Raw genomic sequence first — 26,621 nt, forward strand, 5'->3', positions numbered from 1 at the left:
GGGAGGTCACTGGGAGTTTATTTTTCCATGATTGAGATCAAACTTGAAATAAATGAATCAGTTTTAAACTGGAGCAGATAGATCAACAAGCCTGGTTAACCTGTGCCATGGCTGGTACAATGTCAAGGAGAATCGCTAAGGAAGTCTCAAGAAAAAGAAGCACTTTGTTAATAATACTTATATTATTTCATTTCAGCCCAAACCGTGATTTGATATACAAAATAAAAACAAAACGCTTACTTGATATCTTGATATTAATACTTCATCCCATCAGATAATTCTAAAACTTTCAATGCAAGAACTTTTTATATATTTTTTAAAGGCCAAAATTAAAAATTGAAAATGCGAACATATTTAAAAGCGCCTTTTTAATTCTTGTTGCAGAATTAAAATTTTGAACGCAGAAGCTTTTAAAAAGACATTTTTATAGAGAGCCAAGATCAAAGTAATAAATGTGCAAACATATTTCACAAAAAGCCTCATCAACTCTCATTGCTGTTCTTATAATCTAGATCAGCCAGTGAGTTGACCAATAGAATGATAGTAAACTAATCAAATCCTCAATCAGATTATAGCTACTGTATGTGTGGGCAGTCTGTGAGGGCGGAACGGAAAAATCCAATGCTAACCTTGAGTTTCTCTGTGCAGTCGTATCGAGTAAATCTCAGAAGGGCGTTGGCTAATACTCTCATAAGTTCTTGACAATCTGCACACAAATAATATAACAGGTTTTATATGAAAATATAGCATAAGTGAGCGATGAAAAACACACGTATCTAAATTTAGATATTATGCACCAATCAGAAACAATCTAGTAACAACTTGCTGAATAGATGTGCAACTGCTGAGATTCTTTCACTACAGAAAGTCTTTAAAACAGCTCGCTTTAGTACCTTTGCAAAAACATTCATCATGCATCATTTGATTAGCAGATCCACCAGAAATCTTGCCACAATAATTTTAGGATATTGGGTTATCAGCTTGGCAAAAAAACCAAACCAGCTAGTTTACTTTTTGCTCAGAATTCACAGCGTAATATTGTGGTTTCCAATTTTTTTTTATACAGCGGTTTCCAAATTTTTTCATTTTTGGTTAAAAGTGCGTGAAAAGAAAAATTGAAAACAGATACCTAAACGTATTTCCACTAAAGACTCTAAGCATTTCCATCCTGTCAAAACCAAACTACCGTGAAAATAACAATTCAAGAGACAGTCTAGTACATTAAGCAAATAAGAATATAGCTAACAGGACAAATCCTGAAAACACTGAAACCAGCGATGAACCAGCACTACAACTAATACTAGAGAGCAGATTTTAATAAAACCATATGAATAAAATTACCATTTCGATTTGTTCCAATTGACTGATCAATCTTTTCACTTAATCTCTGAATAAAGTACACAATGTGTGCTGGTGTATGCTATCACTAGTCGTATGCCCGGCATTGCACGGCTATTAAAACAGCTTATATACAGTGGCAGGTAATGTAGTTGCCATTGGCTATTCAAATAAGCGAGTATACCCACTGCTAGACTTACTAATAAGAGCTGTGAAAGAAAGCTTTAGTGATGTTGCGCGTAAAACAGCACTGTTATGCGCATTTTAACCAATGTAATGATTATGTGCCCAATGAATTCGTAGTATCTCATGTAGCTTAATAGGGTTAATGGGTTGCTTGTCACCTTGTGAATGGGAAGTTTAGAGATCAAATCCTCGGCGAAACAGTTTTTTCATTTCTAGACTTTAATCGCTATAACTGGACACACAGGTTCACAAAAAGACAAAAACACTGAGATTTATATAGATTATCTATACCATATTAATAAATCCCTCTTTGTCACTGTTAGTCTGCGTAAACACTATACGCCTCCACATTTTTGCCCGATTTCATCCAAACTTCAAACGCATATGCTCTAGGCCTTCTACCAGGTCAATAAAATATTTGATTTCAAAACTCCACCCGGTCCCGGAAAACCAGCCCCTTGAACACCCACCTGCAGGCTATCTGATCAACTATCGAAGAAATTCCAGTGATCGCCAGCCTCACTGCTGGTTAACACATACTACACTTAACGGTAAGAATAACCTATTTCCGCTAAATTAAAAACAAACAGACAAGATTAAAATACCTAAACGTATTCATAAGACTATCTCAATTCCAAGTTTTGATTAGATTACACGATGCAAAAACGTTAAAAAACTTCTATGCAGCAATGAAGAAGTTCGACATTAACTTGATCATGCTCACCCCATATTAAGTGTAGCCTCATCAGGAGTCCAAATGTAGTATCCATTTCCAGATGTGACAGCTGACAGGCCAAGAGGTGCACAACTTGTATTTTTACTCAGCGATGTGAGGGCGACACTACAACATGACACTCTAGTGCAGGTGACTGATTAAACTAAATAGATTAGATCACGTAATCCGAGTCATCAAGATGTGGTGGACACCATCTTGCAATGTTAAAAAAAGCTAAAAAGGAACATACCACTCATGGTAGATCTATTGTAACGTATATCTATTTCATACCAACATGTGCATGATAATTGAAGACTTGAATAAATTTGACTATAGTGAACTATAAATATATCAAAGAGTAGCATAAAAAATGCACAGAAGAAAGCGATTCCTAATGCACAAGCAAATATACAAAAGTACGTGTAATACATGTTTCTGTAATACCAATAACTGTACACTTTATCTGTTATACCTATTATTGTACACAGTATCTGTTATAACTAACTATTATTGTACACAGTATCTGTTATACCTATTATTGTACACAGTATCTGTTATAACTATTATTGTACACAGTATCTGTTATACCTATAACTGTACACTTTATCTGTTATACCTATTATTGTACACAGTATCTGTTATAACTAACTATTATTGTACACAGTATCTGTTATACCTATTATTGTACACAGTATCTGTTATAACTATTATTGTACACAGTATCTGTTATAACTATTACTGTACACATTATCTGTTATACCTATTACTGTACACAGTATCTATTATACCTATTATTGTACACATTATCTGTTTTACCTATAACTGTACACAGTATCTGTTATAACTATTACTGTACACAGTATCTATTATACCTATTATTGTACACTTTATCTGTTATACCTATAACTGTAGACTTTATCTGTTATACCTATTACTGTACACAGTATCTATGATACCTATTATTGTACACAGTATCTGTTATACCTATTATTGTACACATTATCTGTTATATCTATTATTTATTATTATTATTGAATTTGTCTCCAGATGAAAACGTATAGAATGAACTAAAGCATAACAAACCAGTAACTAGAAAGATTTGCATTGGCTGGCCCTATGAACTCTATCCAGAAGCTGTTGCTTTCTGGAGAATTCATTCCAGTTTTAGGAAAGTGAACCTCATTCAAATGAACATCATCGAACACTGGTCCATCTCTATATACTACAAATATAGAAATTACAGCGTGTAAAAGTCACTGCAAATCTGTATGATGAGCTGCCTGAAAGTTATGTTGATTTGAGTTGAACTTCTCCCATCCGCTCACATTTCCCTGTTCCATAGTGCAGATGATGCGGATTTGGAAATGTGAGCGTGCTAATTAAGGCTACCGTGTGATGTTTCACACTTATCACACCGCATAAAAAATCTCAGTTTGGAGAAAGTATCTTGAGCTAGTCAGCTAGTAGCTTACTGCTGAATATCATACTACTGTTATTACAATAATCATCTTCTGTATGGCTACCGAATACAGTAGAACCTCGATTCTCGAACGCTTCGGTACTCGAACAACTCGGTTTTCGCCCCAAAAATTTGAGATTTGTTCGTCTCGGATCTCGACCATAAATTCGGTTTTCGACCAAACCGGAGCATGCGCATTTGAATTTAAAGGTAGGAAACAGTTCCGGAAACAGCATGTTTATACGTTCAACGACGTTGTTATGAGCCACTTTCGGAAGGTTCTCGAACAAAGAGAGAAGTTTCGCGTCATAAATTCTTCACAAAAAGCAGCCATCTGGAAGAGATTTTCTAGGGACACAACTCCTCCAGTCGAGTTACCCTAAATTGTTTTGGAGAAGGATTCTTTTTCAAAGATGTAAAGTAAATGTGCCATTGCTGTTTCTATTTTCTTTTTCACATGGTTTTTGATGTAACTGATCTGTTACATTTTTTTGAGTTTTCATTATCAATTTCTGCGATTTTTGGTATTGTATCGTAACCTTTAATGCTTTCGATGTTTTAAGAGCAAAGCACACAAAATATTTACTTTTTTGTTTGTTTCATCATCATAGATAAAAAATCTTTTATTAAAATTTTTAGCTGTTTCACACTTATCACACGGACATTCGTATTTTTTGGCATGAGGCGTGCGCCTTGTTAAAAAAGGTAAGAAATTCTACGTCAGAGATCATAGCCTGTCTTGTCAAATCAAAATACAAAAAACTGAAGTGTAAAAAATGTTTAAAAGCTTGCTCGGTATTTTCTTGCGCATCATACGCCCGAGCCGTTTCCATCTTTCGCAAGCATGAATATTAGGTAAAGATTTGGGCGTAACAAAACTCGCTTGACTCGCATAATTTTGCTGTATTCATTTTGCGGATGACCCAAACTTACCATGGAAACATAGTGATAAGAGATGATGATTAGAGTTCATATGGATAATACCAGAGTGGATAATACCGGAGAGAGGGCAACTCCGAGCAACATAGAGGCATTCATGCTACGAGTCATGTTTCGCCTATGACATCAATGCGCCTACGCGCAGCCATAGCCACTGAGAATCCTTTGATGTGTTTACACATGTCTATGCAGCCGGTCTACGCGGCCATCGGACAAGAATGATTAATTGTGGACTATACTGTGATTACGCAAGTTTAACATGTCCATATGGTAATTTAATTCACTACAATCTGGTTACCTGTCTATTATAGTCAGAGCTTATAGTCCAGACATTTCAGGAAAGGAATTAATTTAATGGCTGCTGTTGGCCTAAGTAAACGTAAAGAGAATATCAGATTTAAGACTTGGAAGAAGCAACTTTTGCATTCATAAATTTTTGAAAATATCTGAAATTATGTTGGCAATTGAGTCACTTGTTTACACGGTGATTTAAAAACATGAGTTGGAGACTTGAAGTTCAATTAGCTTAAATAAACAGAACTGAGCAACTAATGATAATAAATTTTAATAACACTCTTATGTTTCCTTTAAACAATCTACTAATGATGAAATAAAATATGCATAAATGGAAGTTTTCTAAAATAATTCCTAAATTTTAAAAGCAAATGCAAAACATATCCTGCTTCAGGGAAACCGATTATGGTTTACATTTGCTTTTAGATAAAATGATTCATTACAATTTAAAGAAACGTTTCTAGTGAAATTTGCAAGATCTAAAGCTATCACAAAATAAACTTCAATCAAAAGTGTCATGGGACACCCAAAATTTTGCATTTAGGAGTACTAAAATTTGTTCCTGGGTGCCCCATGAAATTGCAACCAATTTCGTACAATTTTACCCAAATAGTACCCAATATTTTGGTACAATTCGTGGTACCCAAAAATTGGTACCAACTTTTGAGCACCATGAAATTGGTAGTGAAGCTTGATGGAACCCAAATACCCCTTCAGTAACCAAAAATATCTGCTAATAGTTCATATATGTTGGCGAGACAGAAGCATTGACACTTTATTGTACTCAGATCATGAATCCTCAATACAATACTAAACAATACATTTGAAATACAACTAAGAAATTGCTGACTGTCATAGAATCTAAGACAGGGTAACATAAAAAGGAAACTTGCTTTCCACCACAATTTTCGGTATAATCCAAAGAATGTTATTGCTGAAAAACGAGAGTAGAAGAAACATTGCTCCTTTGTATGCCACTTGGCTTTTCCAGCAAAAAAAAGGCGTACATAAGATGGAGACATGTATTTAGAATGGCGCGATCAGTTTACAAACCGAATAAAAATTACAAAAACACCTGCTATGACCTATCAATTGATTTTGAAATTAAATAAAAGTCATCTACATGGAGAATGTTTTGAAAACCAAGACCAAACCATACAAATGTTTACTTGTGATGCAATTAGTACAAATAATACAGAGAACTAGCAAGCACCCATATCATGTAACAAATAGTAAAAACATTAATAATTTTTTAAGTTTTTATGCAAGAATTTTGCAAACTCAAACCTTGTGGATATATTGGCAGCGAGGCTCTTAAATCTTAAACATTTGGAGCAGCATTGAGCACGAAGCTAAGAATCTCAAACTGCATACTTTTTATTAAAACAGAAACACATCACAAGCTAGATCATCAATCCAAGCACCCACCTGAGGTATAGCCAGTAGCGGGTGTCGGCTTCAACTCGGCGATTCGACCTTGGGATACGAGAGATGTATTCATGTAGTCACCTTGTCTCATGCTGAATGTCAACTTATAAGAGACAGCATTGAACTCTTCATCATAAACTATAACCAAATACTGTCAGATAAAGCCACAGCTGTTGGACTTTATATTAAAATCAATGATGAACTGAATAATCTATAGTTGTTATTTCAGCAAAATTTCATTGTTTAACGGTGGATTACGAATCATCTCTCTTTAGTCAAAACCAGTACGCTTGAGTCAAAACCATCAGTTGTTAGCTTCGGTGTTGTCTAAAAGAAATGTGATAAATGGAAATGATTGACTTATGGCCAAACCATAACCAATGATTAATAGTTATTATGGCATAGAGGTCGTAGAGCTTGATCCATTCTGCGAGAGAAAGACAAACAGAATAGTTGGTTTTGAAATGTTCGACGCAATGACGTTGTTATCTTTCCAGGCAATGAGAGTTTGCTGAAAGTCTAGAAAAGTTTGATTCAAAAAGCAAAATACAGTGATAGATACGACGTAAGTAAAATTAACTACCGTATTTTCTGGACTATTAGCCACTCCCTTATATAAGCCGCATCCGCTCTATTTGTAAAAAACCGATAATAAAACAATACATAGGCCGCACCTTTTGTATAGGACACAGAACTCATAACAGTGCTTTTTAACACGGCGGCAACTTAGCTTGTTAAAACGGAACAGAAGCAATAGAAAATAACCAGTATTTACTTGACCTCATTTCTCCCGCTTCACATTAATCATCTTCGCGTCTTACCACCATACGTTCATTACGTGTAGCCCCGCGGTTTCCTTCCTGGATAGCAAGATCGATGGCCTTCAGCTTAAAACTTTCTTCATACGAACTTCTTCATTTGGGTTCCATAATGAAGGGGCAAAAATTTTAAAACAATTAATAGTTAATAATTTGTCGTCTGCGTTCTATTTGCTAGCTGAATAAAAAAGCAGTCGTCTGCTTCTTCGCTTAACTTTTCTTTAGTTTTGATTTGAATTCCGGTTAGTGCCCCCTAGCGGTGAAAAAAAACACAGAATAGCCGCAGCCTTTAAATAAGCCACTTGGCTCAAAACATCTGAAAAAAGTAGCGATTAATAGTCAAGAAAATTAACTATTCTGAAGAACCAGCATGCCATGCACTGATTCAATCTCAATCAACTTATCAACTTCAACCGCTGATGTACTTTCCCAGCTCAAAAATGTTGTTTCGTATATAGAGATTAATAGACATCATCCATGCAACTCTAAACTAATGACTGCTAATATGGGTTAAATCTCTGGTTGGCTTAAGTGAAATAAATTGAAAATTAATAGTTTTTTCATTTCTATTCTTTTTTGAGCCAACCTATTTTTTGGAATGAAAAATTCGTTTGTCAACAAGTACTAAACTTGAGAATGATAAAACGCTGTCTGATAGTTAAGAAACTTACCATATTTAAGTAGACCGAGAGAATCTGTTGTCATGTTGTTCAGAGGTATAGTCTTGTTGACACCATCACCAGAACGGAGAGTAATGATGTAGTTACCGAGATCTGTACTGATGTTGTTGGCGCACACAAAACAGTACACTGTCAAGTTAGACTGAGTTACCTCTATGAGTTGTACCTGTTGTGGGTTCTTCTGCAAACAGAAAGCTTATTGAGTTAAAAGGAGCATAGATGAGCACGAAACAGGTGCTAGCAGAGCGTCTGCTCGACTGACTGATTTAATATGCATCCAATGCGTAACCTAATCTGTCAGATAAAACAACAAAAAGAAAAAATTCTGATAAAAAATTTCAGGTCTGCACTGAAATCTTAAACATTCTTTTTTAAAACCATTGCATATACCATATATATATGTATATGATATTTGCAATGGTATGCAATATGGTATGATATATGCAAGCATTGGTATGACATATGCAAACCTAAATATTTTTACAGATATAAGTATATATACATATACTTATATATATAAAACAATAAAAGGCAACCTGCCCTCTCGTGTCATAACACTGCCGCTCTATTCAGTTAAATGTGAAGCCACGGTTGAGGCTCCACTAAATAAAGCAATTCTGACATATCACTACTTCACTGTTATGTTAAATTTAACTCTACTTCAAATTTAATACAATGTGATCACATTTAATTAAGCAGTGTGTGTTTACTGACTTTACTCCCAGCATCGCTTCTTTGCTTTTTCAATCACCTGAACACATATGAACACATATGAACACATATGAACACATGTGAACATGTGTGAACAAGTTTGAACACGCCTGAATATATGACCATATTCATGTTGGTTATGTGAAACTGCGGTTCTTGCGTTAACAGTAGTACAATTCATGGTATTGTAATCCTGACTCTTTATCATATCGGTACTCTTATGGGAGTTATCATATTGGCACTTTGTTGGGAGTTATCATACCAGTACTCTGTTGGGAGTTATCATATCAGTACACTGTTGGGATTAGCCTAAACTAAATACATGTGCTGTGGATTTTGGGGTAGGCAGGTTTTTTAAAAGCTTCATCATATTTAAGCAATTTTTCAAAAGCCCATTTATAAGTGAAACAACCCGCTATGCGATTATATACCATAGGTTCTTCTAGAATACATGAATATCGACCGGTGTATGCTACAAGCGAGTGGAAGAGGCCCTGTCACATTTCAGAACGACAAGTAAATGAGCTAGTCATTAAATGGTTTCATATTATAATCTGTTCACAATAATTTTGTAGACATTGTGCTGATAACACTGGACCAAATGGCCAATAAGGAATGTTTGACTTTGAACTTGTTTCAGGTCAGCTCTTGAGCTAGTATTTATTTACCTTACTAATAATAATTTAATTTAATAATAATAATTTACTGGTTCACATGTTATCAACTATGGCTGAATAAAGTATGTTTCTGTAAACCCTCCTTATTATTAAAGGTTGACTTGCAGCAAAATTCACATTACAGTTATTTGGTATCAAAAGATTCACCATGTCTTACTCTGTCGTGTTGTAGGTGCCAAATATGTGGGAATGTGATTACAAGCTCTTAAAAGCTAAAAAACCAACAGGTAATCGCAGCCATCACAAAACTGTGGTAGTTTGGATTCTCTTTCCAAAACGGCTCAAATGTGACGTAGTTGTGGTAGATGGTTTCTGTTTACACTTTCATGCAACCTTGTTCGTCGAAATATTTTCACAAATATACTTCACGCATTCAATAAAATCATGTCTATTGTTCTTACACGTCTATTTTATCGTCATTGTAATGTTGTCACATTTAGCACTGATATCTTATAACTTACCGTAAAAATTCATTTAATTTTTTAACCTTAGCTCGAAGGAGTACATATCATTGTCTGATAATCATGACGAGCCTGTTGGTCACCTGTGATAATCGAAAAGTGCTGCAAAAATTATTTGCGAAGTATTGGGTCACATGATCAGATTACGACTTGCCGATTAGACCAGGCCGAAACAAACCTGTAAATTAGCGAGCATCTATATTTGATACTGGGTCTTCGGTAAAACCCGAAGTGTTTGTCATAAACTATGCTACGATAAATTTTATATTGAGCTTTTTATTGGCCTTTCAATTCACGTGAGAACATCACGTGACAAGACGATAACCAAACTGTAATGACTATGTCAGATAAATAAACAGATTCCAATCTACGGCGGCTTTTCGTTGTTTTAGCTTTTAAGAGCTTGTAATCACATTTCCACATATTTGGCACCTACAACACAACAGAGTAAGACATGATGAATCTTTTGATACCAAATAACTGTAATTTGAATTTTGTTGCAAGTCAACCTTTAAACATAAATACTATGGGGATGTTTTGCATGCATACATTTTTCACTTTTTGCATGTTCATATTCATGACTGCTTTTATTTGTCTCTTTTGTATGTAAAACTGTGTCAATTATGTGTTTTACATGTTATGTGCAACGCTTGTAGTAAGCATTTGATGAATGCACAAAAATTGCTTATTTATAATTATTTATTTAGGAATAACATCAAAAAATTTTCAAAAGTTGCCCGCATTGCACCCTCTCCCTATCTTTTCATAGCCTTCAATTCATTTTCCAGGAACCCATCACTCTGAATATGGCCATCGGTTTTGTCACTTGTTCCAATTGGCAAAAATAACATAAAAATTCTTAGACTCACTTGCTTATAACTCACCTATAAATCTAAAGAGTGTGGAAATGACCCTTTTTATCATTATTTTTGTAAACGCTGTTATGACACTGCTTTAAATCAAATTCAGGTTTAAAAACATTTAAAAAATTTAGTACAGGTTACTTATTTAACTCTTTTCACAATACCTGCACTTATACTCATACTACTGAGTGCCCAGCATTGCACGGGTCATAGAATAATTACCCATTGAATTTGAGTCACCTGTAAAACTAGATCCTTACTAAACTTTTTACTAAACAATACCCACGTTTTGGACCAGCGATTGTTAAGCGTGACAGTCAACAGTGCCAGTTATTAACCCCACGCAAGCGTGAGTAGCCTAACTAATGTACATGTAATGGCTATTTGTCCGAAGAATCCACTGTATTCCTTGTAGCTTAATGGTGAAGTTCGCGGCTCTAGATCTGGAGGTCCCAAAATCAAATCCAATGTCCTGCAGATTTCTCATTGCTAGCTTTCAATCGCTAAAACTGGACACATGGTTCAACAAAAAGACAAACATAGAGATTTATATAGACTCATGACTGATCTTTAGCGCAACCTACACGTGAAACAAACTTCAATTAACTTTAATGTGTTTATCTAAAAATTATTTTAAAAATTTTTCTAACATTGAGGATGAAGGAGAAAAAGTTTCCCAAGACCACATGCTCTCCTACTTTATAGTTATTCCCATATTTTTAGGAATCTACTCCTTCACCTAAACGATGTCCCTGATAGAAGCGTGGACTTCTATTTACTCACAATAGTTATAGAAGACTTGAGCAATTCAAACTCCTCAACAAGTTACAAACCAGCAAACATCAACAGCGCCTAAATTTATGATTAATGATGGAATAAAAGAGATATTAACAGACAACGTACAGATCTAAAACTCAAACTAGCTTGTTTCACCTAGTACCTGGTCAAGTAACCATATCTCTCCAATATCCTTATCCCATTCTGGCATCCATGTGTTGTTGATATAGCGCATGGAAACGCTGCCGGTATGAGCATCTCGTGGGTAGTAGACTGACTGACTACGAGGAGGAGGCGGTGTTGTCTGCATCAGCACTAAAGAATCATAGATGACTACTTTAAACAACTGTCTCCTGTTTTAGGGCTGGTACTCAGTCGTCCCAACAGAACACAAACAGTACGGAGCTCAACTTATCAATATGCTGATACTTGGATAAAGTTCCATAAAGTGTAAATTACTCCCGATCAATCACATTGTTTTATGTTTTTGGGTTTAGGTGTTTCTCGGCATGAAACCTCTCAGCTACCTTCATGAGGAGCAACAATTTATGTTTGTAGTTTTTTGTTTTATCAAACCTGTTCAAGCATTACAAAAGTAACACATGCTGAATCTCTCATCTTATAGAGTACAGTCACACCTCAACTTAGAGTGCCTCAACATGCGGGAAACCCGAGATACGAGGTAATTTTCTAGCAAGTTTCTTCCTTGAGATACGAGTAATCTTTGAGATACGAGCTGGTTCTCGACGACCACTACACTACATGGCAAAGTATGCGAGAGGCTGCTTCCGCGAACAGCATCGCTCGGTCTTTCTCCTCGAATCAATTTGAAAAATATTTTTAAAAGGTTGGCTAAAAGTTCTAGTGAATGGGAAGCAAAAAGCTTAACCGGAAAAATACTACTAAAAAATACTAAAAAAGATACTAAAAAATACAACGATAAAATTAAAGCTTAATAAAAGATAAAAACTTTGCTTCACGTGTGTGTAAGCCATTTAGTAAGCTAAATTTATTGAAGTCAAATTCAAAGTTACCATTACGTAAAGTAGCAAAAGTTTATTGTACCGAACGTGTTGCTCTCAAGTCTCTCTCAGACAGCCATCATCCATAATGTCTGGTTCGAAGGTAAAAATTTTACAAAATAGAGTACATCGCGATGTTACATTTTATTGCAGATCAGAACCACTAAATAGGTATTGTAGGTACTGAATTACAACAACTAAAAACATGTTCCTCCGTTGTAATATCCTGCTTAGGTGATGTTTTCATGGTAAGGTAACGGATTAATTTGTACTAAGTTATTTTATATAGGAAACAGTGCCTTGAGACGCGAGTAAATTGAATTACGAGCTCAGCCCTAGAACACATCAGGCTTGTATGAAATATGACTGTGCTACAAATATGAAAACAGCCAATTCCTTTAAAACTTTGTGCTACAAAGTAGAAAATTTTCAATTGACAGGATTTAAAATTTGTATGCGAAAAAGGCGTATCGGAAGAAATAAATCTAAATCGAATTGTGGCCTAAACCAAAACAAGAAAGCATGATTACCATATCAAGTTTGTAAAATTCTCCCTCAGTATTATATTTTTTTTAATTTTGAGTTCATTTTAAAAGCTTGAATGTTCATTTCATTGGCATGAATAAAAGAAACGATCTGATCCATACCATTGAAAGATTACTAAGAAGTTCATCTCATGATGGTATTATATGACAATATACCATAATCTTGATTGTTTATATACATAACAGAAAATATTAAAGACATCAGACAAAATTTCAGCTTTATGTTCCTGAGACTGAAAGTTTTTAAGAAACATAAAGAGACATCAGAAGAAACGACATCAAGAAACAATATTCGAGCCTACTGAATGCATGGAAATTACAGTAAACAGTTTAGCAATTATGTTTTGTCAGATCAAGACCCATTTAGAAAGATGCTTGATTGCTTTTTTAATTTCAAGTAAAAATAAAATACAAATTCAAAATATAAGTAAATTATATTTTTATTGCTGCTAACACATTTCATCCAAAAAACTGTAAACACAACATTTTTTGCAATTTTGCTGATATTCTGTGAACCATTAGAATATTAACAGGAAGCCGTTAATATAGCTCCCTTTCCTGAAATAGCAATCATTCTTAAAAAATTCACCTGTCAGCATTATATGATAATCAGTGAATAGCTTATACCTGATGCATTCCGTATGCACTTCACAGGAATACCTTCCGTGGCAACCTCAGATATGGTCAAGTTTAGACGAGTTGCTATGAGATTACTGGGCCATCTGATTCGGATATTGACTAGACCGGACATGTCATGGCGAATGTCCTTGACAGTATATTCACTCGATTGGACACCCGTTCCATTACCAGTTGTTACCGTAAAGTTGTACGTAGATATGAGGAGAGGATTGTTTTTCAGTTTTACATAGCTGTAAAGAAAGAAAAAACAACCGTTAAAGTACAATTTATTACGTGTCTATTCTTTGATAATAAAGTCTAAACTCATTCTCATGGATTGGCATTATTAGGAGTTGCTTTCTCTACCAAACATGCAGCTTGATTTCATATTTCTGTTACGTAGGTAAATAAGGTGAGCTAGATGACCACCTTTAGTATGTTTCTATATACAGTAATTTTTTACATACCCTAACAGACTTTAGTATTACTCATTAAAATGTTGTGAAGAAACCTAGTAAAAATTATTTTGAAAATATCATTGCCAGCTGCTTTAACAATCTTCTACCTAATATCCGTTCTCTTAGCAGAGAAAGGTATTTAACACATTATATGTCAAACTATTTATTCGATTTTAGTGGCTAACTGTTGCCCTTTTTTCTTTTTTTTTGTCTTATGATTACTGTATGGCATAATTAAAAAAGCATTATGTTTGAAATGAAACTATTGCCAATAAATTAATATATAATATATAATAGTGGTGGTTGCTAGAGTACATGTACTTTGAGGAAAACGGTAGTCGACATGGCATAGCTGAAAAGCTGCATAAATGTGCTCGTATAGCAACATTTATATAGCACGCTTGCTTTACTTCTACCAAATATGTAGGACAGCTGGTGAAATTTTTGTTAAATCATTCAAATTTAGTTTTTTGCACTAGGTACAAATAAGAGGGTTGAGAAGCCAGGTTATGTACTATCCAAAACATTAATAAAAACACATTAGTCATTTACTATCAAACACAGTCGACTGCATGATAATAACATAAAAAACATTACAGTTTTAATAAAATGAATTGTCATTCTTGCAAACCGTTTGTATTACTGATAGTTTTAAAATAGGTGGTAGGCTTCTTATAATATAACATTCCGTATGCATTAATTATTAATTTTAAGTGGTTTTTCTCAGACTCACTTCATGGGGTAGCCATTATGACTTTCACTTGCACTGACTTTATGATGATAAGGATATGCGCCTCATCTACACAAACATGTCTTGCTGACTAGTTGGAGATAATCCAGAAAAATTAATTTTAAAAGCTATATGGCACGCCCAGATTTCAAAGATACCTGGAAACAATATCTTGCAAAAATAAGGAATTAGGGTATGTTCAGTACGCCAAGGTCATCAACCTTCCCTAAAGCACCTCAGTTGTTTTGGAAACCCGTACGGCACAAGTCAGAAAAACCTGATTAAACTTAAAAAGCATACAACTACAATCTTTTGGCAGTATGACTAGAGAAAGGTATATCGAATACACTTTAAGCTTAAAAATCAGACAAGACATGAATGCGAAACAATGAACTACAATCAAACTCTGTCATCACAGCCGCAATCAAAACAAAGGAGATGACCCATGTCAGCGACTGCTACCATTACACCCATAATAATTCATCATTAAGTATTATATCATACTTGCTAGCTGAGAGAGTTTTCATTACTTAAAAAAGTGAACGCAACCTGGCAGAGTTGAAATAGAGAACATCTTGAAAACAACTTTATCTCAGTGTCTTTTTATATTTGACTATACAGTTTCAGATCAACAGAGCTACAGTGAATGGCAGCGCTGTTGTTTGTTGTTACTGACAGACACCAGACAAACAACACAACAGCTCATTAGGATGACACATGTGCATGCTAAAGCCTTCATGGCAAAGTTCAGTGAGTTAATGATGCCGAAACCTGCTAGCGCATGCTGGTGACATACGACAAGCTGGTAGTTTACATTAGGGAAGAAAGTGAAAGAATAGGTCAAGGGAGCAGGGCTTGTCAATCATAACACGCATCTAGACTCGGTGTCTCCCTTTGAGCAGAAACACCAACACGCTTAGAATGCTCTTTGGCACGCATCCGCATGTAAGCCTATGGACTTCTATGTCTTAAGACAAAATCGGCAGCAACTCTCCATACTACTGCACCTGTCATTCATGATACACCGATATCTCCAACGCTTAAATCTTTCGCTACTGTAAGCCTATGTATCGGCTTTCGCGGTAATAGAAGTACAGGGTTTCACCTATAGGGTTTCACTTTTCTTTTCATTACGAAGCCAATACATTAGCTAGACCAATCCAATTTTGTCTCCAACGAAACAACCTTGTTGCCAATCACGTGCAACCAATCAAAACTCTTTTTGCTAAGCAATTCCATTTCTAATTATTTCTTAAAACGGGGAAACCAGATCGCTATCGTCATGGCAATAAGAAATTCACCTCGTTCTTTCAATGGAAAGGAAGCGTCAGAAATTTTGCGAGAGTGAGATTCACTAAACAATTTTATACTTATCTTGTAGAGAATTCTGTTCTGAATAAGATGCATTTTACAGTAAAACAATATCTGCATTGATTCTCGATATATTGCATAAATACTGGCGGTGTATCGATCATTCGAAAATCCGTTCGAATTAATCTAGTCAAAATAGCGATTTTAGCGCAGTAGTGAAAGAGTTAAACATAAGATTTCATACCTACACAAGAGTAATACAGCTTTTTCATCAAAAACTAAACTAAGAAGAGGTTGCAAATCAGATTCAATGTGAGATTTGTAGCCATAAAATGGTACAACATGGCCGACTATGGCTGTTGATCGGTAAAAGAACAGGGTTACGCTTACTCAATCAGGCCAAAAATATTGTTCTTTTACCGGTCGTTCAGCACAGCTGCATTGAAAATGAAAAAGTAATTCTTTTCAATGACTGGGTTGACTCTAAACAATTGTTGGTCATTGAAGTTCACAAGTTGGTCTGAGCAGATCAATATCCATCTATACAACTAGTGTCACATAGCTGATAAACAATTCTCTTTTTGATTGGAGAGCTGGTTTGATTAGAACAAACTTAGCCATGGAGCCTGGTCATTTATTAGTAAGGTAGCAATTTCATATATGATCGCAACTTTATCAGAGATATGCCTCGTTCTTCTCCCCCATTTTAGTTGAGATCGCATCCAATCTGTTTCCATACCAGAAAAATAAGGCCTTAACCATTGCTAACTGTTAACAGGTATTCGTTCCGCTTTGAAACTTATAGAGGTCATTAGTTTTGCATTTATTATCCTTCGTTTTTTGTGACGTCATTCTATCGTTGTCTGCCATCTTTATGGACAACTTTTATTGTTAAAAACATGAAGCTTCTGCAATTAATTATTGCAAACAATGCTTTATTTGCAAATTTTTTATTTTAGTATCAAAACAACACCGAAAAATACTATTAATCAAGAGAATGACGATCGTTTTCTACAAAGATGGCGGCTTTTTCGTGGACAAGCGCATGTGCAAACAGGGTGATGACATAAAAAAAAAACGATAAATTGCATACATGTATCTCCTAGAGTTGGTCTGCGAGTTAGGTTTCTTGTTTCTCAATCACTAGCAGTACCAAGTCTCTTCTCAAAGAGGTTTCTTGTTTCTCAATCACTAGCAGTACCAAGTCTCTTCTCAAAGAGGTTTCTTGTTTCTCAATCACTAGCAGTACCAAGGCTCTTCTCACATGGCAAGAGGTTCTTTATGTTACTCAGATCAACTTTTGATCACTGAGGAAGTTATTTATCGTTACTACATATAGGTTGACCCAAATCGGAGTGCGCCACTGTGCAGGTGATGTAAGAATCTATCAGGGAGCACTTTATGCGTGGTGCCATTATCTGGATGGCCACTGCGCAAGAATGCCACTAATGGGTTAGCCAATTCAAAACATAAAGGCATAGATCACAAAACCCACTAATCAACATGGATTTAAACCGGGCCCCCTGTTCTGAGTAAAGAAATTCCCACAACTGCATGATCTGCAGTACAGTGGACATACTTTGTACCAGTGTTGGCATCATGAGGCAAAAATGTCGTATAGAGTGGTATAGAAACCCATAAAATTAACTAATGCAAACACCCCTGGGAAAAAACAACAAAATTTTATATAGGTAGGCCTGCTGTACATATTAAAAATTAGTAACAAAACAATATGTTAACCTTAGTAACTATAATTAGCTACAGTAATTTTAGTGTATTTAGTGGTTATGATCTGCTTATGATTATGATTCTAATTTTTTCCTTTAATGCCATTTTCAATCTTAGGACCCATGGCTAAACAATTAAAGTTATAAAAGTAATTATATAGTTGTATATGTATAATGGATTAAAGTTTATAGTAAATATTATGTTAAACGCTAAAATGGATAATAAATTCTCACTTTCGCTTACATTTCACTAATTTTCATTCACTCACGCAGTACCAAAAATTTACGAAACAGGAAGAATGCTGAAACTTGAGTGAGCAAGCGACGTATCTTTTTCTTTCGGGAGGGATTTCGACGAATAGCATATTGGCATCTTCATTATTCTGACATATCCAGCATGCCGACTGCCAAATTTGAATTTCGAGAGACATTTTTGTTGAAGTCATATGGCGAGAATTATGCTGTGGTAAGGGGATGAAAAAACATGGAGTTCCACATCACAAGGCAAAAAAACTGTAAAACAGGGACGTCATAAACCAGAGGTGAGCCGTATCTAAAATTGGAAGAAAATCTTGACAACTGTTCCAGTGATTAATTATTACCAGCATATTCGTTATTCCTCTCGGTTTGCTGGGTTAAGGCTGGTACACACTGTATCGCCATATGTCGGGGTTGGCCTGTCGGGAATTATTCATCGACTATATGCGCTGAGGACTGACAACATTGTTGAGGCAACGCAGATATGTTCAAAAACATGGAAGCTGTTTAATATTTCCATTATTTCTCTGTGCATCCACAACAGTCTGTGCAATGTGCTCCACTTCGGCAATGGTTATTGGCTGTCGCATATCATGTGACCTGTGTTTCCTTTGCTGACAGTTGCTGCAGGACTAGTATTTCATCATTTCGGAGGCCGCAATGTATAATAAAAAAGCTATGCTGAGAGCTAAACGCAGATGAGTTCCTGATAGTGTGAACAATGTTAACACTAGCGATCACCGATGCATTGTGGGAGAACGTCGGCATACTGCAATATAGTGTGATCCAGCTTTAAAGATGTGGTTGCGCCAAATTTGAGTTGATCTTAAAAGAAAGCATTTTTTTCTCCATCAGTTGATATGTTGTTTGTTGTGTTACGCGATCTCATTGCCAAGATATTTGAAGATTAAAATCGAAAAAATCTGATCGCGGTAAAACCGCTCAGGCCACAAAAACGTGCCCAGACTTGCCCAAAATGATGTCACGCGTTATACAACCTGTCTCTATCTCTCGTATTCACATCGGCTATTTGCGATAAAAGTCTAGTCCTACGCGGCTCTATTGGCATTTATCTTATTTTGTATTTGCTCATGTTGGCTAAAATAAAATTTTAAATCCGGCTACAGATGCATTATTATGAATGTTTCAAAGGCCTCAAATAACGAAAATTGAAAATTTGTTCTACTCACTTTCTCCAAATGTTGTGTAAACATTTGGGTACCGACTACCAATTCTACCGGTCTACGGTAATTCTGTCAAGCTAACTATGTAGAACAAGGTCTTTGTATCCCATAAGTCCCGCCCACATTATGTCCGTCGCCTATCCTTGGGGCAGGGCTGTATACCATTGCCCTCACCGACTACTAGACGTTTCTTACGACAGTTTCTTACTAGTAGTATTCTTACCGAATACTCCCGAAGTAAAATAAGCAAGCCGTGTCTTTGAAAAGAATATACATATGGATAGAGATTTAAGGATGAGAAGTCTGCTGCAAACTGGATTTGAACTCACATTCTCCAGTTCTGCAGACATCCATATACCATATCCAATTCACTACAATATTCTGCAAATCATGTTTTGCATTATCTTCAACAATATTATTTTATTATATAATTTTTACAAGCAAAAATATTTTCATCTCGGCATAAAGCTTTTATTAAAAATATTCATCAACTCGTGGCCACTCACATAGTTTTAGCTGATACAATAAGACAAATTCATCTACTGCAACAAACTCAAACAAAACATCATGGTTTATGCAGCACACATTCAAGTCTCTCTTTCCCCTTTATGGCAGTTTCCACACTGACAAAGCTGCTTCGGCTGGTGGGACCACATAAACATTCTGTAATCAGTAAAACAAATGCAATAAATATATGTCATTCATGGGTATGTCATTCTAAAGCGTATCGATTGACAGTTTCCAAATTGGGAGTTAAATAGATTGCGAGTGTAATTTTAAAAACGAATAAACGTTTAACAAAGGCAAAAGTACGCCAAGCCAACGATTCGAAGCTTTGGTTCTGGAAGTTAAAGATTTGCATTGATCAATCGACTTTCTTCACTTTCTACAAGTGAAAAGTGAACATCTAATGTCAAATCATAAATCTAATTCACTAGATAAAGCTGCTACAGAAAATTTGAAGCAAATGTAGCTAGGTGAACCGATAAAAAATATAGAACGATGATTAGTGATAGCAAAAAGTTATAATTTTATTAATTAGTACATGTATTAATGAGTACTAAAATATTACCTTTAGTATATTCATCAATCTAAGCCATTGTATAGCTAGATGCTAAAGATTAAAAAGAAGCCGTCAAGAACTCACTGTACATACGTATCTCGCACGCGCAGGAAATTACATTTTAGCCTCAAACAGGGAAATATAATCTGAATGTAAACTCAACAGGAAACTCTATAGGAGACTCAAAGTAAAAGATAAATTTACCTCCATTCTCCGAGCTTCCTCCGTAGAACTTTAACTACCTGATGCCAAGAAAACTTGGAGTCACCTTCGCAGTAACTTTACAGCAATTTTACAATTACATGTATGTTGTTCGCCAATAAAACGTGTCGATCGAGTAATTCATTAAAGTAACGATGTTAATTAATTTAGTAAATATCGATGTCCATGCGAATTAACAATAGAGTAAAATCCCTAAATTTAAGATCACAGACAACGTGTTTTACGAGTGATAACATTTATTACGGCCTATATAAAATTTTCGCGCTGATGATTGGCTAAGGAAGCGACCTCATACTTATCGCTCGTGGTTTCTTTTCAGATATATTGTTTGTGACGTCACGGAAAGAAGCACCCGCTGGAACGTGATCTTTTTAAAAGAGGGCCTCATTCAAACGCATATATCTCTGGACAGGGTTGGTCTACAAAGACTAAAATGGCATCAAATTGTAGCTGATGTTTTAGCCTTTTATGGGTCTTAATTTCATTAAATCGAATTTTTTGCTGCAACCACATCTTTAAACGGACCAGGTCTGCGATGAACCTTTTCCAGGGTTAACCAGGGTTCAAACTGGGCTTACTTCTGGCAGCATGGTGCTTTCCAGATATAGCCATCTGACATTTTCACCTGCCTTGGCTAGCCTTTTCACAACGACAGCCAGACCTTGACTCATACCAATTTAGTAATACATGTAACCTGCTTTGTTTCTGAGTGGGAAGTCTGCGTCTCGCCCATAACCTTTATTCTTTAAAGGTCGACTTGCAACAAAATTCACATTACAGTTATTTGGTATCAAAAGATTCGCCATGTTTTACTCTGTTGTGTGGTAGGTGCCAAATATGTGGAAATGTGATTAAAAGCTCTTAAAAGCTCAAAAACAAAAAGCCGCCGTAGATTGGAATCTCTTGATTTCGATGACGTATCCGCGCTGTATGGTTATTGTCTTGTCACGTGATGTTCTCGCGTGAATTGAAAGGCCAATAAAAAGCTCAATATCAAACTTATCGTAGCAATAGTTTATGATAATCACTTCGGGTTTTACCTAAGACCCCGTATCAAATATAGATGCTCGCTACTTTACAGTTTCGGCTTGGCCATTCCGTTCGACTATTCATGTCTGAGTTGCGATCATAAAAAATGTCAAATTCTGAAGAGTTAAGACCCTGGCGTTTCGAGCCTGACGCTCTATCTGAAGAAAATCCTCAACAGAATAAAACCTCCCAGCAAGTAAGCACCGCCACTAGCCAGCTCTTATGTGCCAAGCTAGCTAGTAGTAATAGTTTTAGCTTGAGAGTGATAGAACGAATATTATTATATATGATTTTAATGATGATAATTATCGCTTCAATATTGCGAAAAAATAATTACAGATTTTTCTCGAATGACAACATTAACAATTTTAATATTTAAATCTAGTGCTGCACTGATATACTGTTGGATAACATCGACCTGATGTATTAGCTATGGTTGCATAGACATATCTGTTCATTTCTTTAGGAGCTAATACCACCGGCTACAGAGTGGTGTGCCTGCGAGCGTTGTCAAGACATGCCATCTCTTCCTGAATGTTTGTGCTGCCATTATGCTGAGTTTGCGCATTGTCTCCTTCACCGAGGGGAGCATGAATGCCTGCGTATGCATCCTGGTGTAAACGAATTTGTGGCGTCTGCACCCCTTGAGTTGAGGTGGAATAATTACCTGCGATATCATAGTGAGTTGGATATTCATTTAATGCCAACAACACCAAGGTTATGCTAATGTGTCAAGCATTATCTACAATTCTTGTGTTACACATTTAATGCATCAGTTGAACACACATATTCTGAACTCGTGGAACACAAGGAGAACTGGTATATTTGGCTTGTACACTTACTACAGTAGAGAGTGTATTAGTTTTATGATTTTATTATATAAAGATCGAGATTATTTTGATGATCAGCAATTATTGTTTTTCAATAGTTTTGGTAGATAATCTATTCCCATTTGGAGAGCCATCGCCAAATGCTCGGAAAAGGTTGTGTGCATACCGCAATCTTGTTTTGGTTTATGCCGCAAATCTTGTTTGCAAGTCTGCAAACTCTTCTTCATCATTCGTTGGTGGGAAAAGAGCCCGAATCTTAGACACCAAGCATGCAGGTAGAGGCCGTCGCTCACGGCGACAAATTTGCGGCATAAGCCAAAACACAAGCTTGCAGTATGCACACAACCTTTGTAACAACATCCGTTGTAATGGACCTCACTCTCAGGCTGTGGGAAATTAGATCGGACTGGCATCGCTTGAAGCCTTCCAGCTCCATGGTGTTAGAGCTGGTGGTCTCTGTTGACTGCAATGTAAAGAAAGTTACGACCAACAATTACTTTCACATTATTTGAATGAACTATTTAGCTAGATGAGCAACTTCATGTTTATGTATTGATAACTACTAAAAAATTTGGGTTTTTGTCAGGCTGTGAAGTAAAAACTGTCAAAGTTTTACCTTGACAAGATGGCTGCTGACTATTAAACCGCAGCTCTGATCCATCATAGTGTAGGCTCTGTATAGTGCGCAATGCCCCGGACTATCGCATCTACCGTCACCTGCCAAATCAAGCTCCCAATCGATTGCTGCCATCAATCCCTCGTTATGCAGGGTGCACTGCTCAGCAATACACTGTAAAATATTGTAAAACTTCATTATACAAGATTAATTTGTATCATTATCATTAGTCTAAGAATGTAGAATCCTCTTCCCCCTTTTTGTGCTATATTATGATGAATCAGAATTTTGAATTATAATATATTTTGCTTGAAGGATGACATATTTTCATTTCAAAAAAAAATTGTTTCTAAATGTTGTTATTCAATTAGTGTGCCAAGCTTTTACTCACATTTTCCAAGTTTATGAGTAAATATTAACACTCACACCATGTAAGTATTCTCTTTGTTGGTAGAGGCAAACGCTGTGGCTTGGTATTGCGATGTTCAGGAGCGACAGAAAACGGAGGTTCTGCGTAAGGCATCCGCCAGAAAAGAGTGATGCAGCTGCCAGCAGGGGGTTGATGACGTGAGCTCTGTTCACCCTGGCAGTTGTTTCCCAAGTGTACGATCGGTGACAGGAGGCACATGTAACCTTGAACTCTACCCATCCGCCTTCTCGCGCCATCGTGAATGAGCAGGGGAGGGCGCAGGTGTGACAGTGAAATAGTCGCTGGAGTGCTGTCACACTTACTATTATTTTCTCCTCTTTGAAGGAGGATTCGGTTCTGAAATCACAACACAATAGTTGACTTGCAATAAGATTTGTACAACATCATTTCCTGTTATTATATCATATTTGCTTGATCAGAAAAAGAATAAATATATAGCCATGCAATCATGACACAGATTTTACAAAACCCTATCAGAATCCATGATACATGTATTGTAAACATAAAATGTGAGTAATAACTCTATGGATATTTTTTATATTTTGTCAAGTTTGGTTTAGTTCAGCTCTATCTTACATGTAATTGGAGAGCGTTTGACGCTGGCCAACATAGCGCTCAAACTCTTCCCAGTCTTCAGTGGTTGGCACAAACTCTTCATCTAATAATAATCAACTAATAATATTAATATGCTATTAACGATGATACCAGAAAATGACAAGAACTATTTTATATAACATATCTATAAGTGAGTGGGGTTAAGAAATTTGGCGAAATTAATCGTGAAACAACATTATTTTATCAATTATATATTAATATATTACGTTTTACAGATAGATATGCAGTATGAATTAGTTTTGTTATTATAATAAGAATAATACACGTAATTAAAAAGATAAAATACTAATAATATAATATTACAATTAAATGACATTAATATTGTTATATTAAATATAGATTAATACAGTACTATTAGGAGAATACTAGATAATAACCCGAGTTACAACTACTAATACAAGTAGTTCATAAAATAAATTACTCACGTGCTTTGGTGATATGTGGAGTATGCAAACAGGTTAGAAAACATGTCGTCTTTGAACTGGCGAAAACAAAGGTAAGAGTAAGCAGACGAATAAATAAAGTTTGTCACATCCAGCTTCACCCAGTTGCTCCACGCCCGGTGAAGGTCTAGTCTTTTCTCAGCTCTTGGCCAAAAAAAGGTGCTTCTCAGTTTGGCAGCTGCACAAACACTATGTGGCGCGTTAGACATTATGACGAATTGAAATAAACAAGTTTAATATGAGATAGCGTGTTTGCCATTTGCGATAGATCAAACTTGAACTGAAACTAACATTATCTGATCATGTGACTTACAATTCCCGCTATATGGCGCGAAAAATTTCTACAGCATTTTTCAACCATCATAGCGGACCAAAAAGCTCATCATTTTTATCAGAGAATGATATGCAATCGTTCAAGCTAAGCTTAAAAAATTAAACATATTTTTATGCTATGTTTTGAGATATCAGTGCTCAAAGTTGCAGCATTACGATGCCGATAAAATAGACGCGTAAGAACAATAGACATGGTTTTTATCGCAAGCGTGAAGTATATTTGTGAAAATAGTTCGACGAATAAGGATGCATGAAAGTGTAAACATAAACTATCTCGCACACATTTTAGCCGTTTTAGCACACATACGTCACATTTTAGCCGTTTTGGAAAACGAATCCAAACTAGGGCGGTCTCGTGTGGCTGCGATTTTCTGTTCGTTTTTGAGCTTTTAAGAGCTTTTAATCCCATTCCCACATATTTGGCACTTACAACACAATAGAGTAAGACATGGCGAATCTTTTGATACCAAATAACTGTAATGTGAATTTTGTTGCAAGTCAACCTTTAAGCTCTCATGGACACATGACGAATCATCCAGCATGGTCATTGGTCGATAGCCATCTCTTGCATACAACATCAGTCTTATGACCTCATAAGGCCAATGGAGAATCACGACTCATTGTTCTCTGATGCTAACTTTTCCTCTGGCACTTCCTGAACAGACTGCAACTAGCATTTCCTTCTTCCAATGGTCAGAGCATGAGTTGTTAGATTTTCTATGACATGGTAGCTCAATGGCTGCCTAATTTGTTTCTCGAATTTTCATAAGAACGTCTCTTTGGTTAACAGTGACCTTGCTCCTCAAATCAAGTGCACTGCCTATAGTCATCATTTCAGGCCTATTGGCTCAGTTTCGGAGAATTTTCACATTATCCACTGAACCCATATTACAACTGCTGTTTGAGCTGCCTTGCCTTTGCAGCCTTTTTCTTACTGTTTGCTTTAAAGATAAACTTACAGAAAATTTTGGTACATTTTATTAAAAAATATCTGTATTTTTTTATAATTTGCGATGGTTTTTTATGTTCAAGGTGATATGACTGCCAGGATGTTTTGAGATTAAAATCGACAAAACTTGATTACGGTTCAAAACTTGATGTTCAGAAAAAAGTGCAAAATTACATCACTAGTTGTTATTGTGGCAATAGTTGGTATTGGCTATCGCATTCAAGCTGCAGCATTACGAGTATCCATTCTGTCTGTATCTTTGCAGCTATATACGCCATAGTAGCACATTCGCTTGACCGCGATCAAGCTTTATCAATTTTAATCCTGAAACATCCTGGCAGTCAGATCACCTCAAACAGTAAAAACATTTGCAATTGATAGAAAAATATCGATACTTTCTGATAAAAACTACTAGAATTCTGGGCAAACTCACCTATAAGATGCAAGAACTATATGAGATAAGAATTTCTTACTATAGAGATGCGCTAAAAAGTTTGTAGCTTCCTCCACCACCTCCACTGAGGAGTTGCCTACTATCATTATATGTACTATTAAAGACTGGTTCACACTATATCACCATAATTCCACGTTGATGCCCAATACTTTGGTGATCGTCGATGATAAAAATGTTCACACTATCACAAAGCCATCCTCGTTTGCACTAGCAAATACTCAGTGATGTAGTGTTATCAATTTTCTTTCTAAATTTTCGCGGAGAAACCTTTTTGTTTTCGCGTGCTAAAATCGAATAGGCCTACTAGTCCTGCAGCAACTTCATAAATGGAAATAAATCACGATATCCGCGAATTACTATCGCCAAAATTGTTCACATTGTACATACGGTCGTCGATGCTCGGCAAAATATCAGGAAAGTTTGACAGTTGCAAACTTT

At 35.9% G+C, this 26,621-nt stretch overlaps 3 protein-coding genes and 1 long non-coding RNA gene across 5 annotated transcripts in view; 1 reads left to right on the forward strand and 3 right to left on the reverse strand.

Annotated features, from left to right (window-relative positions):
* LOC137399213 (uncharacterized) overlaps nucleotides 1–26,621 on the reverse strand; it is a 75,541-nt gene that overhangs the window by 37,633 nt on the left and 11,287 nt on the right. For both annotated transcript variants that reach the window (XM_068085224.1, XM_068085223.1), the window contains exons 2-8: nucleotides 13,541–13,782; nucleotides 11,510–11,661; nucleotides 7,849–8,038; nucleotides 6,360–6,497; nucleotides 3,323–3,461; nucleotides 2,249–2,365; nucleotides 630–706 (exon numbers count right to left, since the gene is read on the reverse strand). In XM_068085224.1, the coding sequence (XP_067941325.1) occupies nucleotides 630–706; nucleotides 2,249–2,365; nucleotides 3,323–3,461; nucleotides 6,360–6,497; nucleotides 7,849–8,038; nucleotides 11,510–11,661; nucleotides 13,541–13,782 (1,055 nt within the window). The remainder of the gene's footprint in view (nucleotides 1–629; nucleotides 707–2,248; nucleotides 2,366–3,322; nucleotides 3,462–6,359; nucleotides 6,498–7,848; nucleotides 8,039–11,509; nucleotides 11,662–13,540; nucleotides 13,783–26,621) is intronic.
* On the forward strand, nucleotides 21,389–23,614 carry LOC137399894 (uncharacterized). Its single transcript, XM_068086154.1, has 3 exons — nucleotides 21,389–21,709; nucleotides 21,980–22,193; nucleotides 23,414–23,614. Exons 1-3 carry the CDS (start codon nucleotides 21,620–21,622, stop codon nucleotides 23,497–23,499), a joined length of 390 nt encoding a protein of 129 aa, XP_067942255.1. The 5' UTR covers nucleotides 21,389–21,619; the 3' UTR covers nucleotides 23,500–23,614.
* LOC137399895 (uncharacterized) lies at nucleotides 22,205–23,614 on the reverse strand. Its single transcript, XM_068086155.1, has 3 exons — nucleotides 23,386–23,614; nucleotides 22,960–23,133; nucleotides 22,205–22,806 (listed from the first exon to the last, which is right to left on the reverse strand). The coding sequence occupies exons 2-3, from the start codon at nucleotides 23,092–23,094 to the stop codon at nucleotides 22,633–22,635; spliced, it is 309 nt and encodes a 102-aa protein (XP_067942256.1). The 5' UTR covers nucleotides 23,095–23,133; nucleotides 23,386–23,614; the 3' UTR covers nucleotides 22,205–22,632.
* On the reverse strand, nucleotides 23,634–25,040 carry LOC137399896 (uncharacterized). Its single transcript, XR_010979190.1, has 3 exons — nucleotides 24,430–25,040; nucleotides 23,966–24,047; nucleotides 23,634–23,725 (listed from the first exon to the last, which is right to left on the reverse strand). It is a non-coding gene; the product is annotated as an uncharacterized lncRNA (long non-coding RNA).

Source organism: Watersipora subatra, chromosome 7, assembly GCF_963576615.1.
Source record: "Watersipora subatra chromosome 7, tzWatSuba1.1, whole genome shotgun sequence".
NCBI lineage: Eukaryota > Metazoa > Bryozoa > Gymnolaemata > Cheilostomatida > Watersiporidae > Watersipora > Watersipora subatra.

Bases quoted from the DNA above. Each gene is read 5' to 3' on its own strand.
- LOC137399894 (XM_068086154.1), top strand. From the start codon at position 21,620: ATGTCAAATTCTGAAGAGTTAAGACCCTGGCGTTTCGAGCCTGACGCT. The intron at 21,710-21,979 runs GTAAGCACCGCC...TCATTTCTTTAG, and splicing joins AGAATAAAACCTCCCAGCAA to GAGCTAATACCACCGGCTAC. The intron at 22,194-23,413 runs GTGAGTTGGATA...CTTTGTTGGTAG, and splicing joins TAATTACCTGCGATATCATA to AGGCAAACGCTGTGGCTTGG.
- LOC137399895 (XM_068086155.1), bottom strand. From the start codon at position 23,094: ATGGCAGCAATCGATTGGGAGCTTGATTTGGCAGGTGACGGTAGATGC. The intron at 22,807-22,959 runs GTAAAACTTTGA...TTTACATTGCAG, and splicing joins TCAGCAGCCATCTTGTCAAG to TCAACAGAGACCACCAGCTC.